This window comes from Papio anubis, chromosome 5, assembly GCF_008728515.1.
Source record: "Papio anubis isolate 15944 chromosome 5, Panubis1.0, whole genome shotgun sequence".
In the NCBI taxonomy this organism is placed as follows: domain Eukaryota; kingdom Metazoa; phylum Chordata; class Mammalia; order Primates; family Cercopithecidae; genus Papio; species Papio anubis.
Genome location: NC_044980.1, coordinates 87,003,976 through 87,018,698, shown reverse-complemented (window position 1 = coordinate 87,018,698; position 14,723 = coordinate 87,003,976). Strand labels below are relative to the sequence as shown.

The following is a 14,723-nucleotide window of genomic DNA, read 5'->3' as shown; positions in this document are numbered from 1 at the left end:
GTTTTTCTAAAATTTTGAGTGTGGTATCTTCATTTTGAGAATTATTTTGTCTTTGGCCGTTGTTCTCCCATATCTGCTACATATTATGAAAACTTCATAAAAGACTAATTCTTTTCTTTTGAAATTTGATTCAGAATTGAGAATCATCTTAGTCTTTGTTTAATTTCTTAAGTTTTAACATTGTCACAGATATTCTAAGATTTTATATTCCCGCCTTGTTGAGTTTCTGCCTTTTTGCTAGCCAGAAAACAATGCAATACCTAAAACAGATGATTACCAATTTGGGTACCTATTAAAAAGACATAGTAGTGCAATACTAATTCTTTTAAAACACTTTTATTTGATATCTCTTAACTTTTGGCCCTTTTTACAGTTGCTTGTTTTACCGAAGCATTGGGAGAGATGATGATAAGTAATTTGTATCAGTCTTAATTCTGAATAGCAAACCAAATATACCAAGACAGTTTTGGTTGACAAGTTTAGTCTGTAGATACCTGTGTCCAGTTTGCCCAAACTCCAAATTGTAATACTTCCTAATAACAGAAATTAGTACATAAGAGTAGGTATGAATCTTTTGCAGAATGAAGAAACTGGAATTATTTTTCTAGTGAAGTTGTTTTGTTTGACTGTGTCAACATGCTAGAATAGAAGAAACTCATTCATAATTAGGAGTCAGAAGACCTGAGTTACAATCTCAGCCATCCCTTCACATCTGAGATGCCTGAACGAGGCACACTTAGCTTTTCAAAGCCCAGAAATGCAGGTGTGTTAATTCTGCCTACCCCTGCCAGTTGTGGCAATGACCTAATAAGATAATGAATAAGAATAGAACTGGTCATCTTGTGACCAGTGTATACATTTATGAGATAGTTGGAAGAGTGTTTTTCCTTGGGCAAATGAAGGTGGAACCCACATATGTGATCTTTGTTCAAGCATACATTTCAATAAGACTTGAAAGGAATGTAAAGGAATGTAAATATAATGAAATGAATGTAAATATAATTTATTTATGTCAAAAAATTAAGTTCTATTGTAATTATTTTCAATATAGTCGTGGAAACCCAAGTTAACTCAACAGATATTTATTGTGAGACTTTATAATTTGTGCATAGAGTGCATCCAAGTGATGCATATTAAAAGGTTTTCATTTCTGTGAATTGATTGATTTTGTTATTCTGTGGGTTTGAGCACAAATTAATTGGAATCTAGTTATTTCAGATTTTATGTGGATTACTAATGTTTTGTTTTTTTTTTTTTTTTGAGACGGAGTCTCGCTCTGCCGCCCAGGCTGGAGTGCAGTGGCCGGATCTCAGCTCACTGCAAGCTCCGCCTCCCGGGTTCACGCCATTCTCCTGCCTCAGCCTCCCGAGTAGCTGGGACTACAGGCGCCCGCCACCTTGCCCGGCTAGTTTTTTGTATTTTTTAGTAGAGACGGGGTTTCACCGTGTTAGCCAGGATGGTCTCGATCTCCTGACCTTGTGATCCGCCCGTCTCGGCCTCCCAAAGTGCTGGGATTACAGGCTTGAGCCACCGCGCCCGGCCTACTAATGTTTTTAAAGGGATTTATAGTTTATAAAATGCTTCATATACATTTTTTCATGTAATCTTCATAATAGTCCTGCAAAGGTAACTGCTCTTATTTTCATGATTCTTCCCATTACTTAGGTTAGAGAAGTTGTAATATCCTCAAGGTCACCTATCTACTAGGTGGTGGAACTGAAATTAAAACCTAGATTTCTCATTCCCAATCTATGTCATGTTGCTTGTAAAACTAAGGATTTATTTTAGATATACTTGGATTGGAACCGGGTATTCTCAGTCTCAGGAACAAAGAGGTTTGGCTCTGAAACTTTGATCCAAACACAATTTTGCATTTGTTATAAAAGCCACCATTTTCTACACACCAGGGGCCCGTATTACCCTGGGCTGTGTCTGCTCAACCTGATGTCTTCATTCTTCAGCTTCTTTCCCAGTACCCACACAACAATGTTTTTCTCACTGTAGCCTCAGAATAATGCTGTCCAGCATTATTATGAACTAATCTTTGCTGATGAGCAACTGGTGAATATTTTAACTATAATTTGGGTGGGTCTTTTGGTTCCTTATAAATCCCTTGTACCAATTCTATTTACTATAATTTCAGTTGCATAGGCTATTTTCAACTTGATTTAAAGAGTCTCACTTAGTGAGCATAGAATCTTTAGGGCCAGACTGGAACCAAACCAGTCCTGGGAACCTTAGAAAATTAATCCAGTTTTATGTGTTCTGTGATATATTTTGTACTTTCATCAATGCATTCAGAATATGAGGTGAAAAGGGCTTCTGTTGCAAAATCACCTATATCTAGTTTGTATTTAATACCTGACTAAAAATAAACAAATGTAGAAAAATAAGGCTTCTGTGTATCTTTCTGTACATTTTATAAGTGCATATGCCGCATTTTGAGCCAACAGGGCAAATAAGAAATATTGTACTGTTTCATATTTTCAAATGCTGACTAGATAAAGATTACACATGACAAGTTATTTATAGCTTCATACATAGTAGATTCTCTGTTGAATCATAGAAAGGAAAAATGATAATTGCTTTGTGTGGTTCACAGAATAGAATGGCAAACTGAGATGTTTTGAATCTAGTTTGTACTGTAACCATTTCTAGGAAACCATATTTAAACAGCAGTGGTTATCACGAAGTGTACAACATGTCAACTGTGTCCCAATTCACATCAGTAAAAACCTTCCACCACTTTATTCTCTATAACCCAACCTCCATCAGATAATGCCAAATAAACTATGTCGAGTGCACATATTAATATCTATCAAATGTGCCAAACAGCTTGCTGGCTGCATTTTCAGTAGTGTTTATCTGTGGTCATGCAGGTTATAACTCTGAATTTTTATTAGGAAACACTAAATTGAGAATTTATAATGTTCTTGATTTAGCTTCACCAGCTGTGCCACAGCCAGGAAAAATAACTCAGGGGGGTAAAAATCTAACACTGTGTTAAGAGAGCAACGGACAAATCGCTTTTGCTTCATGCTTACCTGCTTTGCATCTGCTACTGTAAAGTTTAGGGTCACATGTAATTAGTGGTTTGTTTTTTTTTTTTGAGACAGAGTCTCGCTTTGTCAACCAGACCGGAGTACAGTGGTGCGATCTCGACTCACTGCAACCTCTGCCTCCCTGGTTCAAGCGATTCTCCTGCCTCAGCCTCCTGAGTAGGTGGGACTACAGGTGTGTGCCACCACACCTGGCTACTTTTTATATTTTTAGTAGAGACGGGGTTTCACCATGTTAGCCAGTTTGGTCTCCATCTCCTGACCTCATGATCTGCCCTCCTCGGCCTCCCAAAGTGCTGGGATTATAGGCGTGAGCCACTGTGCCCAGCCAATAGTCTTTTAACTTATATGTTATTACTCCAGTAAATTGCTTTGTGAGTTTTTAGGTTGTCTCATAAAATAATGATTATTAATTTTTATTTATTCTTTGGAATCCTGAAAGTGATTCATTGAAATAGGAATTTTGATAATAACCCTAGCACTGAAGACATTATTTATAATTTTATCTTTGTTAAACCAATCACGATGACATACTTATATATATTGTTCTGTTCAGGAATCAGACAATTTGGGGCCAATGAAAAATAATCTAATAGTTTATATTTGGAAAAAATACTGAGTTAGTGAAGGGAAATCTCCTGTAGGTAGTTAACTTAGTTGTGGAATATTTAGCAAAGGGTGCTGTGTGGAATTCCTCATTAAGAACATTTCTCTTTAATTTCTGCTACAAGATGATGTGTAATGAAAAGTTGTTGGTGAAATTTGTGCATCATCATGTAGGACTTGGCTAATTCCTGAATGGAAATATACAGCCCTTGCAAATATTTATTTGGTTTAACATTATTGTGATTATCAGTCTAGGTCTGATGTATTTTCTTTGTGGCTGCTTGGCAGTTTGGTTCGTCAGCTACAAAGTAAGCCATAGGAAGGCAGTGACAATATTTGTTTTACTCACCGTAGTACCCCCAGAGTCTTGTCCATTGCCTACCTTATATACTAGGATATATTTCTTGACGGGATATAGACACATTTTATTCATGTAGAATTTATAGAGTTTTGAGTTACCTATACACAGAAGAAAAATAATAGATACTTATGCTAAGTATTGTAGGAGATATACTTTTTTTCCTTTTAAACTTTACAACTAATTAGCTTTCCTGTTCATGGGGACTCTGGAAAAAGCCATCTATTTTCAGTCGTAATGCTTTCCCTTTGGCCAAAGTAGAGCAGAATTAGATTTTAATAAATCATGATTTTATAGTATGGTTGTTTACTGGAGTACCATTTATAGAGTATGGCTTCCAGACAATGATGACATCGTTTCATTTAAAAAGGGCTAGTTTTTCCCTGAAAGTTGTATTTTTAATTACACTATAGGAAATTTGCAGATACTTTATATATTTATGTATTTGCCTCTTCCTATCTGCTTGTTCCAAAAGGAAGACATTCTACCTTGTAAATGGCCTATGCTTACAATTTATTTTAAAAGAAATTTTAAGTTTTTGGAACTACCTAAAGATATTTTTTAAAAACATTAGGTGATAGGTAACTAAAACTAAATGGTAAGTTTAGCTAAATTCAGCAAACATTAGGTAACTGTAATGTATAAAGTATTGTGTTTGGTGGACATGAGAGAAAGATGACAAAAACTTGATATTTCTATTCCTGGGGCTTGTATACCATTAGCTGACTCAGATAAATTCATAAATAAGTATAACGCAAAGCAGACAATAAAAAGTACTATGGTATAGGCATCAACAAAGTGGGAAATTAGGATAGAGAGATTAATCCTGACTGGGAGGATCAAGGAAGTTCTCATGGAATAGATAGGTTTTGAGTAGAACTTAATTTATTGCTTTCATTCATTCTAGACTGTCTTCTGAAGATTGATGTCTATTTCCTTGAGCTCTTTAATTTTGTTGCCAATTTGGATAAACATGGCACAAATCCAGCAGGGAGGTCCAGATGAAAAAGAAAAGACTACCGCACTGAAAGGTACATACTTAATTTGCTTTTTCAGGAAATTTTCATTGTGCCTAATAAAGGTGTAGGAATATTTAGGTGACCTTCCATTCATTTGAAATCTAAAATAAGAATATAAGTACCAATTATTTATATCCCTCACAGCAACTATTACTGCATCTGAGATGTATGTACTCAGTAAATAAATCACAGGATCATGTAATTTTGCATCTATAAGAATCTTAATGCTTTTCTTATTCAATGTTATACATTTAATAACAAAACTAATAAGTGTTTTGAATCAAGGCTGGTGCCTTTACCTTATGTTTTCTGCTTGGAATATCATACTGGATGAGGGTAATGATCCGTCTGTTTCTGTATTCTGCCTTTATGGCGTTGCATTACTGATATTTTATGAGAGGTTTATCCATATTAATGTTTTAGAAGGAATCTGCGTTAGACATTGTTAGGGAATTTTGAATCCTAGAATTAAAAAAATAAATCTGCTATCTAAATTAATTCGACTTCTAAAAGAAGTATCTGTTATTGAATTGTGAGATAGCTATGGGCACTGAGAACTTTAGGGTCAGGAAGCTGAGGAGAAAGTAGCAAATGAGGCTGAAAACTAATTTTTAGTAAAATAGGTAAAGAATCAGGAACAAGAGAGAGCTCCTGAACAGCAAATGGAAAAATTAAATGGGAGTAATTAATTATAGTCATATCTGGTGATGGGTAAGATTAGATGAGAACTGAGAATTTACTTCTGCATTTGACGATGTGGTGATCATTGGTGACTTTCACAAAGAGCTGTTTCAATAACTAGAAATGAAAGCCTGGTTGGAGAACTTTCAGCAGAGAATGGAAAGGGAGGAATTGGAGACAGTTGTAAACAACCCTATAGAAGATTTTACTACATGCTTGTATGTTGTTGGGAAGGATCCAGAACACTCAGAATAATGGACAATTTAGGAGTGAGGGCAAGGAATGTATGTCACAGTTTCCATCTAAATAGACATGCTGGGTTTCCACCTAGACAGATTTTGTGCATGTTCAGCCTTAATGTGAAAATTTGATCTCCCAAGTTGTAGTTCTAATTTATACTCTTGCAAGCAATATGTGAGGTCAGATTGATTTTCTGGATTTTAGAGGTCTTATCGTGATGTTAAAAGAGTAGATCGGTTCTAGAAATAGAACTATCTGGATCCAAATTCAAGGTTTTCCTTCTTACCATGGGCAAATTGCTTAACTTCTCTGAATCTCTTCATCTGTACTATGGGAATAATAATGCTGGGTACAGATAGGGGTGTAAGGGTTAATGGAGGAGTAAACTGGAAATATTAGAAAATAAAATGGCAAATGCATAGTATATTTCAGAACAACTTAGCGAACTGATTTGTTCTAAACTTTATCCCTTTAACAGGAAGACAGTTTTATTCTTGAGTTTATTCAAAACTGGGCTGTGATACGTAAAACAGTGAACTAATAATGATCACTCTGCTGTTCATTAGAGGATTTCAGGTTTACATGGCAAGATGCACTCTTGGAGGTGATTGAACTTTCTGCTAATTGAAAAGTGCTTCAGACAAGGCATAGATGGTGGAAAAATCTCATAAAATTATATTAGTGGTGAGAAAAATGTCAGGTAAAACTCAAGATGAGTAGGGTTAAAGCAGTGCATGCTGGAAGAAAGTAGTTTGAATTGGTTTGCTGTAATAATGGTGATCATGAAGATGGTAAGGAAGATGGTGATGACTGTTATAATTAAAGGAAGGCATATTATGCACAAGAAAGTTATGTCATCTCTTTTGGAGATGGCAATGAAGATATGCTTGTAAAGAATTCTTGCATTTCTTAAAAATATTACTTTTTCCCTTTGCCTGTTTTACAGGGTTGTAGTTTATCTACTGCCTCTTATTGATTTGTTGACCCATTTTACCTGGATTTCTGAAAATATGTTCTGTATCTAGTTCTCTTAGTTCATATGTGTTAGTTTTTATTTACCACCACCCTCTAACCTCAGGCCCCTTCAAAAATGCCTACATTTTGCCATAGTGCCTTTATTAAAAATTATTCTGGACACTAATGTTGAGTTATTATGATCATTATTTGTGATAGCCTAATGGTAACATCTTATATGGCTAATAGTACATCAAAACCAAGACATTCTTATTGGTACAGTACTGGTAACTAAAACACGGTCATTATCCAATTTTCATTAGGTTTCACATGCAGTAATTTGTGTGTGTGTGTGTGTGTTTGGAGTTCTGTGCAGTTTGATCCTCTGTATTGTCTTGTGCAACAATGACCACAAACAAAGATACAGAAGTGTTCTACCACTAGCAAGTCCGTTCTGCTACCCATTTGTAGGAATGTCCCCAACTGCCAGCTTCATCTCTGTCTCCTGGCAATCACTAATCTGTTCTCCATCCCTTTTGTCATTTTGTAGATGTTATAGAAATGGAATCATAAGGTATGTAACTTTTTGAGATTGGCTTACTTCAATAAGCATAATGCCTTTGGGATCCATCCAAGTTTTTGTAAATATCAGTAGTTCATTCGTGTTTATTGCCGATGAGTAATATTCTATTGTCTAGATATGCCATTTTGTTTAACCATTAACCCATTGTAGGGCATTTGGATTGATTCCAGTTTTTGATTATTAGAAATAAATTTACTGTGTATATTCATGTATAAGTTTTTATATGAATGTAAGTTTTCATATCTTTAGGTTAAATGCCCAAGAATGTGATTGCTGGGTCATATGGTAAATGCATTTCTAACTTTATAAGATAATACCAAACTATTTTCCAGAGTGGCTGTACCATTTTATATTCCCACCAGTCATGTATGAAAGACCCACTTTCTCTACATCCTCCTCAGCATTTGGTATTATTACTATGTTTTAGTTTTAGCCATTTTATTAGGTACATAGTGATATCTCACTAGTGATGTTGACCATACATCTTTTCATGTGCTTATTTGCCATCTGTACCTTGTCGCTGGTAAAATACCTATTCATATTTTTTGTCCATTTTCTAAATGGATTTTTTAAAACTACTGAGCTTTGATCTTTATATTTTCTAGATACAAGTCTCTATTGAATATATTCTTTGTGAATATTTTCTCTCAGTCTGTAGCTTGTCTTTCACCCTCTTAACAGATCTTTCGTAGGGCAAACATTTTTAATTCTGATGAAGTCCTGTTCATAAATTTTTTTCTTTTATAAACTGTGCATTTAGTGTCATGTCAAAGAACTCTTTCCCTAGCCAGCTGTAGTTTATGAAGGTTTTCTCCTATGCATTCTTCTAAAAGTTTTGTTTTATATTTCACATTTAAATTAATGATCTATTTTCAGTTAATTTTTAAACATGTGTTAGTAGGTTTCGTTTCATTGCTGAATTTTATTCTGTTGAATAAACTACATTTTACTTATCCATTTGCCACATTTTAGATATTTGTGTTGTTTCCAGGGTTGGGTGATTATGAATACAGTCTTTGAAAACATTCATCAACAGGTTTTTATGTGGATATTTATTTTCATTTGTCCTGGGTTGATATCTAGGAGGAGGACTGCTGGGTAATATGGTATGTCTACGGTAACTTCGTAAGAACTAGAAAACCACTTTTCAAGGTACCTGTATTATTTTTCACTACCACCAATAATGTATGAGGGTTCTCTTAGTTTGTCATCTTTATCAGCAATTAATATTGACAGGTTTGTTGACTTTTCTTCTCATTGTCACAGATTTTTGTTTCTATGTGGTTTTAATTTGCATTTTCCTAATGGTGAATTATATACCATATATACATCTTTCTTGGTAAAGTCTAGAATTTTGCCCCCCTGTTTTTGTTTGTGTTCTTATTGTTGAGTTTTAAAAGTTGTTCGTATGTTCTGGATACAACTTCTTTTTAAGATATGTGATTAGTAAACATTACCAGTTTTTGGATTGTCTTTTCATTCTCTTTGTTTTATTGATATGTATTTGTACATACTTAGGGGTACATGTGTTGTTTTGTCATATGCATAGAATGTGTAATGATCAAGTTAGGATATTTCCATTATCCATTGCCCCAAATGTTTATGATTTCTATGTGTTGGGAACATTTTAAGTCCTCTCTTTTAGCTATCTCTTGAAATACATAATACTTTTGTTCATTTTAATCACCCTGTATGCTATTGAACCTTAGAACTTATACCTTTTATCTAACTGCGTGTTTCTACCCATTAAACAAACTCTCTTCATTGTTTCCTCCTGTGCACCATCACCCACATACTTCTCTGATAGCTATCATTCTGCTTCCTACTTCCATGAGATCAACTTTTTTAGCTCTCACATATGAGTGAGAACATGCACTGTGTGTCTTTCTGTACCTGACTTATTTCACTTAACACAATAACTTCCGGTTCCATCTACCTTGCTGAATAAATGACATGAATAAAATGACATGATTTTATTCTTATGGATGTATAGTATTCCTTTTTGTATATATACCACATTTTTTATGGTCAAATAGTATTCCATTGTGTATATTATATCACATTTTCTTTATCCATTCATCTATTGATGGACACTTAGGTTGATTCCATATCTTTGCTATTGTGAATAATGCTGCAATAAACATGCAATGCAATTATCCTTTAGATATTCTGATTCCTTTTCTGTGAATACATACCCAGTAGTGCAAATGCTGGCTTGTATGGTAGTTCCATTTGTAGTATTTTGAGAAATGCCCAAACTGTTTTCCAAGGAGGTTGTACAAATTTACATTCTTAACAACAGTGTATAAGAATTCCCTTTTCTCGACAGCCTCATCAGCTTCTGTTATTTTTTGTCTTTTTAGTAATAGCCATTCTAACCGGAGTGAGAGGATATCTAATTGTGGTTTTAATTTGCATTTCTCTGATGATTAGTGAAATTGAGCATTTTTTAACATACCAATTGGCCATTTGCATGCCTTCTTTTTAGAAGTGTTTGTTTATGTCCTTTGCCCACTTTTTAATGGGATTATTTTTTGTTTTTTATTGCTGAATTGTTTGATTTCCTTGTGTATTCTGGATTATTAATACTTTATTGGATGAATAGTTTGTAAATATTTTCTCCCATTCAGTAGTTTTTCTCTTCATTCTGTTAATTGTTTTCTTTGCTGTGCAGGAGCTGTTTAGTTTAATGTAGTCCCATTTGTCTGTTTTTTGTTTCTGTTTTCTCAAAAGGCTTTAGCCATAAAAATCTTTGCCTAGACCAGTGTGCTGAAGTGTTTCCCCTGTGTTTCTTTCTAGTAGCTTCGTAATTTCAGGTCTTACATTTTAAGTCTTTAATCCATCTTGAGTTGATTTTTATAGATGAATGATGGGGCTCCAGTTTCATTCTTCTACGTATAGACATTTAGTTTTTCCAGAATCATTTACTGAAGAGGCTGTTCTTTTCCCAATATATAGTCTTGGTGCCTTTGTTGAAAATCAGTTGACTGTAAATATGTGGATTTATTTCTGGGTTCTCTATTCTGCTATTCTGTTCCATTAGTCTACATGTCTTCTTTTATCTCTCTCTCTCTCTCTCTCTCTCTCTCTCTATCCATCCATCTATCCATCCACCTATATTCTTTCTATCTGTCTGTCTGTCTGTCTATCTATCTATCTATCTATCTATCTATCTATCTATCTATCTTCCTTCCTTCCTTCCTTTTAAGACAGAGTTTCACTATTGTTGCCCAGGCTGGAGTGCAATGGCGTGATCTTGGCTCACTGCAACTTCTGCCTCCTGGGTTCAAGCAATTCTCTAGTCTCAGCCTCCTGAGTAGCTGGGATTACAGGTGCCCACCACCACACCTGGCTAATTTTATGCTTTTGTGCCTTTACGTGATGCTAGATATCTTCCCTTTGCATCCAGGTTTAAGATTCCCTTAAGCAGTTCTCTTAGATATGGTCTAGTGGTGATGAATTCTCTGTTTTTGCTTGTTTGGGAAAGACTTCATTTCTTCTTCACTTGTGAAGGAAAACTTTTCTGGACATAGTGTCCTTGGCTGGCGGTTTTCTCTCTTTAGGCACTGAATATATTATCCCATTTTGTCTTGGCCTGTAAGGTTCTGTTGAGCAATGTGCTATTAGTCTGATAGAATTTCCCTTCTAAGTGACTAGCTACTGTCCTTGTGCTGTTTTTAGAATTCTTTCTTTGACTTCTGACAGTTTGACTATAATATGTGATGGACAAGATCTTTTTACATTGTATTTGATTGGGAATTTATGTGCTTCTTGTATCTGGATGCCTAAATCTCTTTCTAGACGTTGAAAGTTTTTTAGCTATTTATTAAATAGGGTTTCTAATCCTTTTGTTTTCTCTTTGCCTTCTGGGACACCACAAATTCAAGTATTTTATAGCTTTATTGTATTCCATATGTCACATAACCCTTGCTCATTGTTTTTTCTTTATTTTTTGTCTGATTGAGCTATTTCAGAAGCCCCATCTTTGTGTTCTGAAATGCATTGTTCTTCTTGATCTGGCCTGTTATTGAAGCTTTTCGATGTGTTTAGTCTTTCATTCAGTGAAATCTTCAGTTCCAGAATTTCTGGTTGGTTCTTTTTTTATATCTGTCTATCTTTTTGGTAAATTTCTCATTCATATCCTGAGTTGTTTCTCTGATTTCGTTTTATTGCTTTTTTGTATTCCCTTGTATCTTACTGAGCTTCTTTAAAATAAATATTTTAAATTTTTCTGGGATTTCATAAATTTCTCTTTGATTGGAATCTGTTGCCAGAGAGTTATTGTGCTCCTTTTGAAGCACAATATATTTACATTGATATCTTATATATTTACATTAATATCTAGGTATCTGGTGTGACAATCAATTCTTCCAATTTTTTGAATTTGCTATCGTAATGGATTTTTTTTCTTAAAATGTATCTATGGTGTTGGTTGAGTAGGGTACTTTGACTTTGATTCTGTGTGTGCGCAATCATGTAATTTCTGTATGATTTCTTCAGCTGTAAACCACATTAGTGGTGTCAGTGGCTCAGAGTGCAGTTGTTAGTGGAGGCTGTGGTGAGGTTTGCTGGGGACAAGGATACCAGGTATGCTATTCCTTGGGCTCTAGTGTTGGCAGCACAGCCACAGCCTGCCTGTCCTTGGGTTCCAGGGAGGCATGTGCTGGCACTGGTGTCGGGTAGTCAGTCTATTGGGGTTGATTGTTGGATCTCTAAGTGGTTTATTTGTGTGCCTATAGTGGCACCAGTGGGTCAGGCCAGTGGATGGGTTCTTAGGTCTCTGAACAGTGGGTATGGTATGGACTATGGTAGTAGCAGTGGTAGGACTAACCTCTGAGTTCTGAACAGTTCACAATTTTATTGGTGGTAGCTACGACAGGCTAGGCAGAGCATTGCCCAGACCTGCAGGTGGTGTGTGTGAGGTTTTTGACTGTGTTGGTAGCAGCAATTGGATGGACCCATTCTGAGGTCCCTAGGAGGAGTGCTTAGGTGACAGTGGTGGTGGACTGGTGCTTGACAATCCCAGGCCCCTGGATGGCATGCTCAGGCTCTTGCTAGGGGATGTGCCAAGCCAGGTAAACATGCCCTCTTCCCCGTACCTGTGGTACGTGTAGACCTTGGCTCTGGTAGGCAGGGATGGGGTTACTTCTAGGCCCCTCTGTGGAATGCTTAAGTAGGGGCGCCAGTGACTGCACCACCGCCCTATACTAGGGAGGGTGAAGTTGCTTTCAGTGGCTCTAGCCGTAGATATATGGTTGGGATTGCATGCTTCGCTTGTGCTTTGGCCCCAGTGGCAGCAGCCTGCTGTGGGTCCCATGGGTAGGGGAGTGTATCCTCAGGACATGTGAAAATGTGCCATGGTTTTGCTGCTTGGGGCAATGGGGTTGCTGCTAATGGCTTGCATTTTTGCCCAGGTGGCATTAGCCAGTTGCAGCAGTCTCTGTAGGCAGGTGACGTCAGTGGGGGTCCAGTGATGTGGAGATGTGGGGGCTGTTGGCCCCTGGGGACAGAATGCAGCTCTATAGGGGCTGGGCTCTCAAAATGGCACCTTACTATAGCTGCTTGGGACTCAGGAGTTATGTGTGGCTCAGCATGAACTCCTCTAGAGCCATGGCATTGCACAGTCTTCAGGCAACTTCCTACTTTATTCTCAGGGTCCATGTGGTTGGAGGGGCTCTTGCATGGCTAGGATTGCAGGAGTCTGTGGTGGGAGTTTGAACTGCTGGGGGTCTTTCACTTACCCTTTTCCCACAGTGGGGAGACTCTCCAGGCTCCCAGCTGACCTCAGCTAAGCAAGTTGCCTCCTTTCCCTTTTTATCCTTTCTTTTTGGGTGTTTCTTGTCACTTTTCTATTAAATTAGAGTGTTCTCTCTTCGATGTCCTGTTTGAAATGTGATTATTTACTTGCATTTTGGCTCTTCTTCGTAGATGAGGTGAGTACCAAATGCCTCTAGGCAGCCTTCTTAAAGCACCTCCCCTTCATTGTGAGTTAAATTTTATGTAACATGTGAGATATAGGTTGAGGTTCATTTTTATCATTTTGATTTCTTCTTATACCAGCACCATTTGTGAAGAAGACTGTCTTTTCATCTTTGAATTGCTTTTTCATGCCTGTCAACCATGAATTGGGCACACTTGGGCAGTTGTTTTTGAGTTCTTTATTTTGTTTTCTGGATCTATGTGTTTACCAATACCACACTCTCTTAATTACAGTAGCTATATAGTAAGTTAACACTGAACAAAGTGATTCCTCCTTCTTTATTCTTTTAGAAATTTGTTTAGCTATTCTAGGTAATTTGCCTTTATATACACATTTTAGAATATACTTGTCTATATCTGCAAAAAACTTTACTGCGACTTTGATAGGAATTGTATTTAAACTTTTAGGTAAATTTGGGGAGAATCGATATCTACGATATTGAGTCTTCTAATCCATTCACCTGATATGTCTATTTAAATCTTCCTTGATTTCTTTCATTAATACTTTGTAATTTTCAGCATGTAAATCCTATGCCTGTTATTTGCTTTATATGTAAGTATTTTAATTTTTTGGAGTGATTATAAATGGTGTTATGTTTATAATTTCAATTTACACATGTTTATTGATGGTTTATGAAAATATAATTAAGTTTTGTGTGTTGATATTATATACTGTGATCTTCCTGAACTTGCTTGTTTGTTCTAGGAGATTCGTTTGTGGGTTCTTCAGGATTTTCTACATAGACAATCATGTCATTTGCAAATTGGGTAATGTTTCTAACCAGTCTATGTGCCTTTTATTTTTCTTTGTGACCTGTGTTGACTAGGACTTTCAGTACTATGTTGAACAAGAATAGTGAGGATGGATATTCTTTCTTGTTTTCAACGTTGGGGGGAAAAGATTGTCTTTCACTATTAAACATTATGTTAATTGTAAGTTTTTTGGTAAACGCTGTTTATCATGTTGAAGAAGTTCCTTTTATTAGATGCTTCCTGGGAGGTGTTAATCATGAGTGAATGTTGAATTTTTGTCAAATGCTTGTATTTTTTTTGTATCAATTGATAGGGTCATGTATTTTTTTCTTCTGTAGCCTGTTGAAATAATGGATTACATGTTGATTTTTTGAATAGTGAACCATTCTGTCATTAGCCCTATTTGATTCTGATGTAATTTGTTTTTATATATTGCTGGTTTTGAATTAATATTTTATTGACGATTTTTGTGTCCAGGTTCATTAGAGATA

General features: G+C 36.0%; 1 protein-coding gene across 7 annotated transcripts in view; it reads left to right on the top strand.

The window, feature by feature from the left end:
- Nucleotides 1-14,723, top strand: part of FAM172A (family with sequence similarity 172 member A) — a 484,753-nt gene that overhangs the window by 29,092 nt on the left and 440,938 nt on the right. Inside the window, exon 2 of one of the 7 annotated variants that reach the window (XM_009208776.4) lies at nt 4,931-5,054. The exons of the other annotated variants lie outside the window; for them this stretch is intronic. Coding sequence (XP_009207040.1) covers nt 4,949-5,054 — 106 coding nt within the window. The 5' untranslated portion in view covers nt 4,931-4,948. The remainder of the gene's footprint in view (nt 1-4,930; nt 5,055-14,723) is intronic. 7 annotated transcript variants of the gene reach the window in all.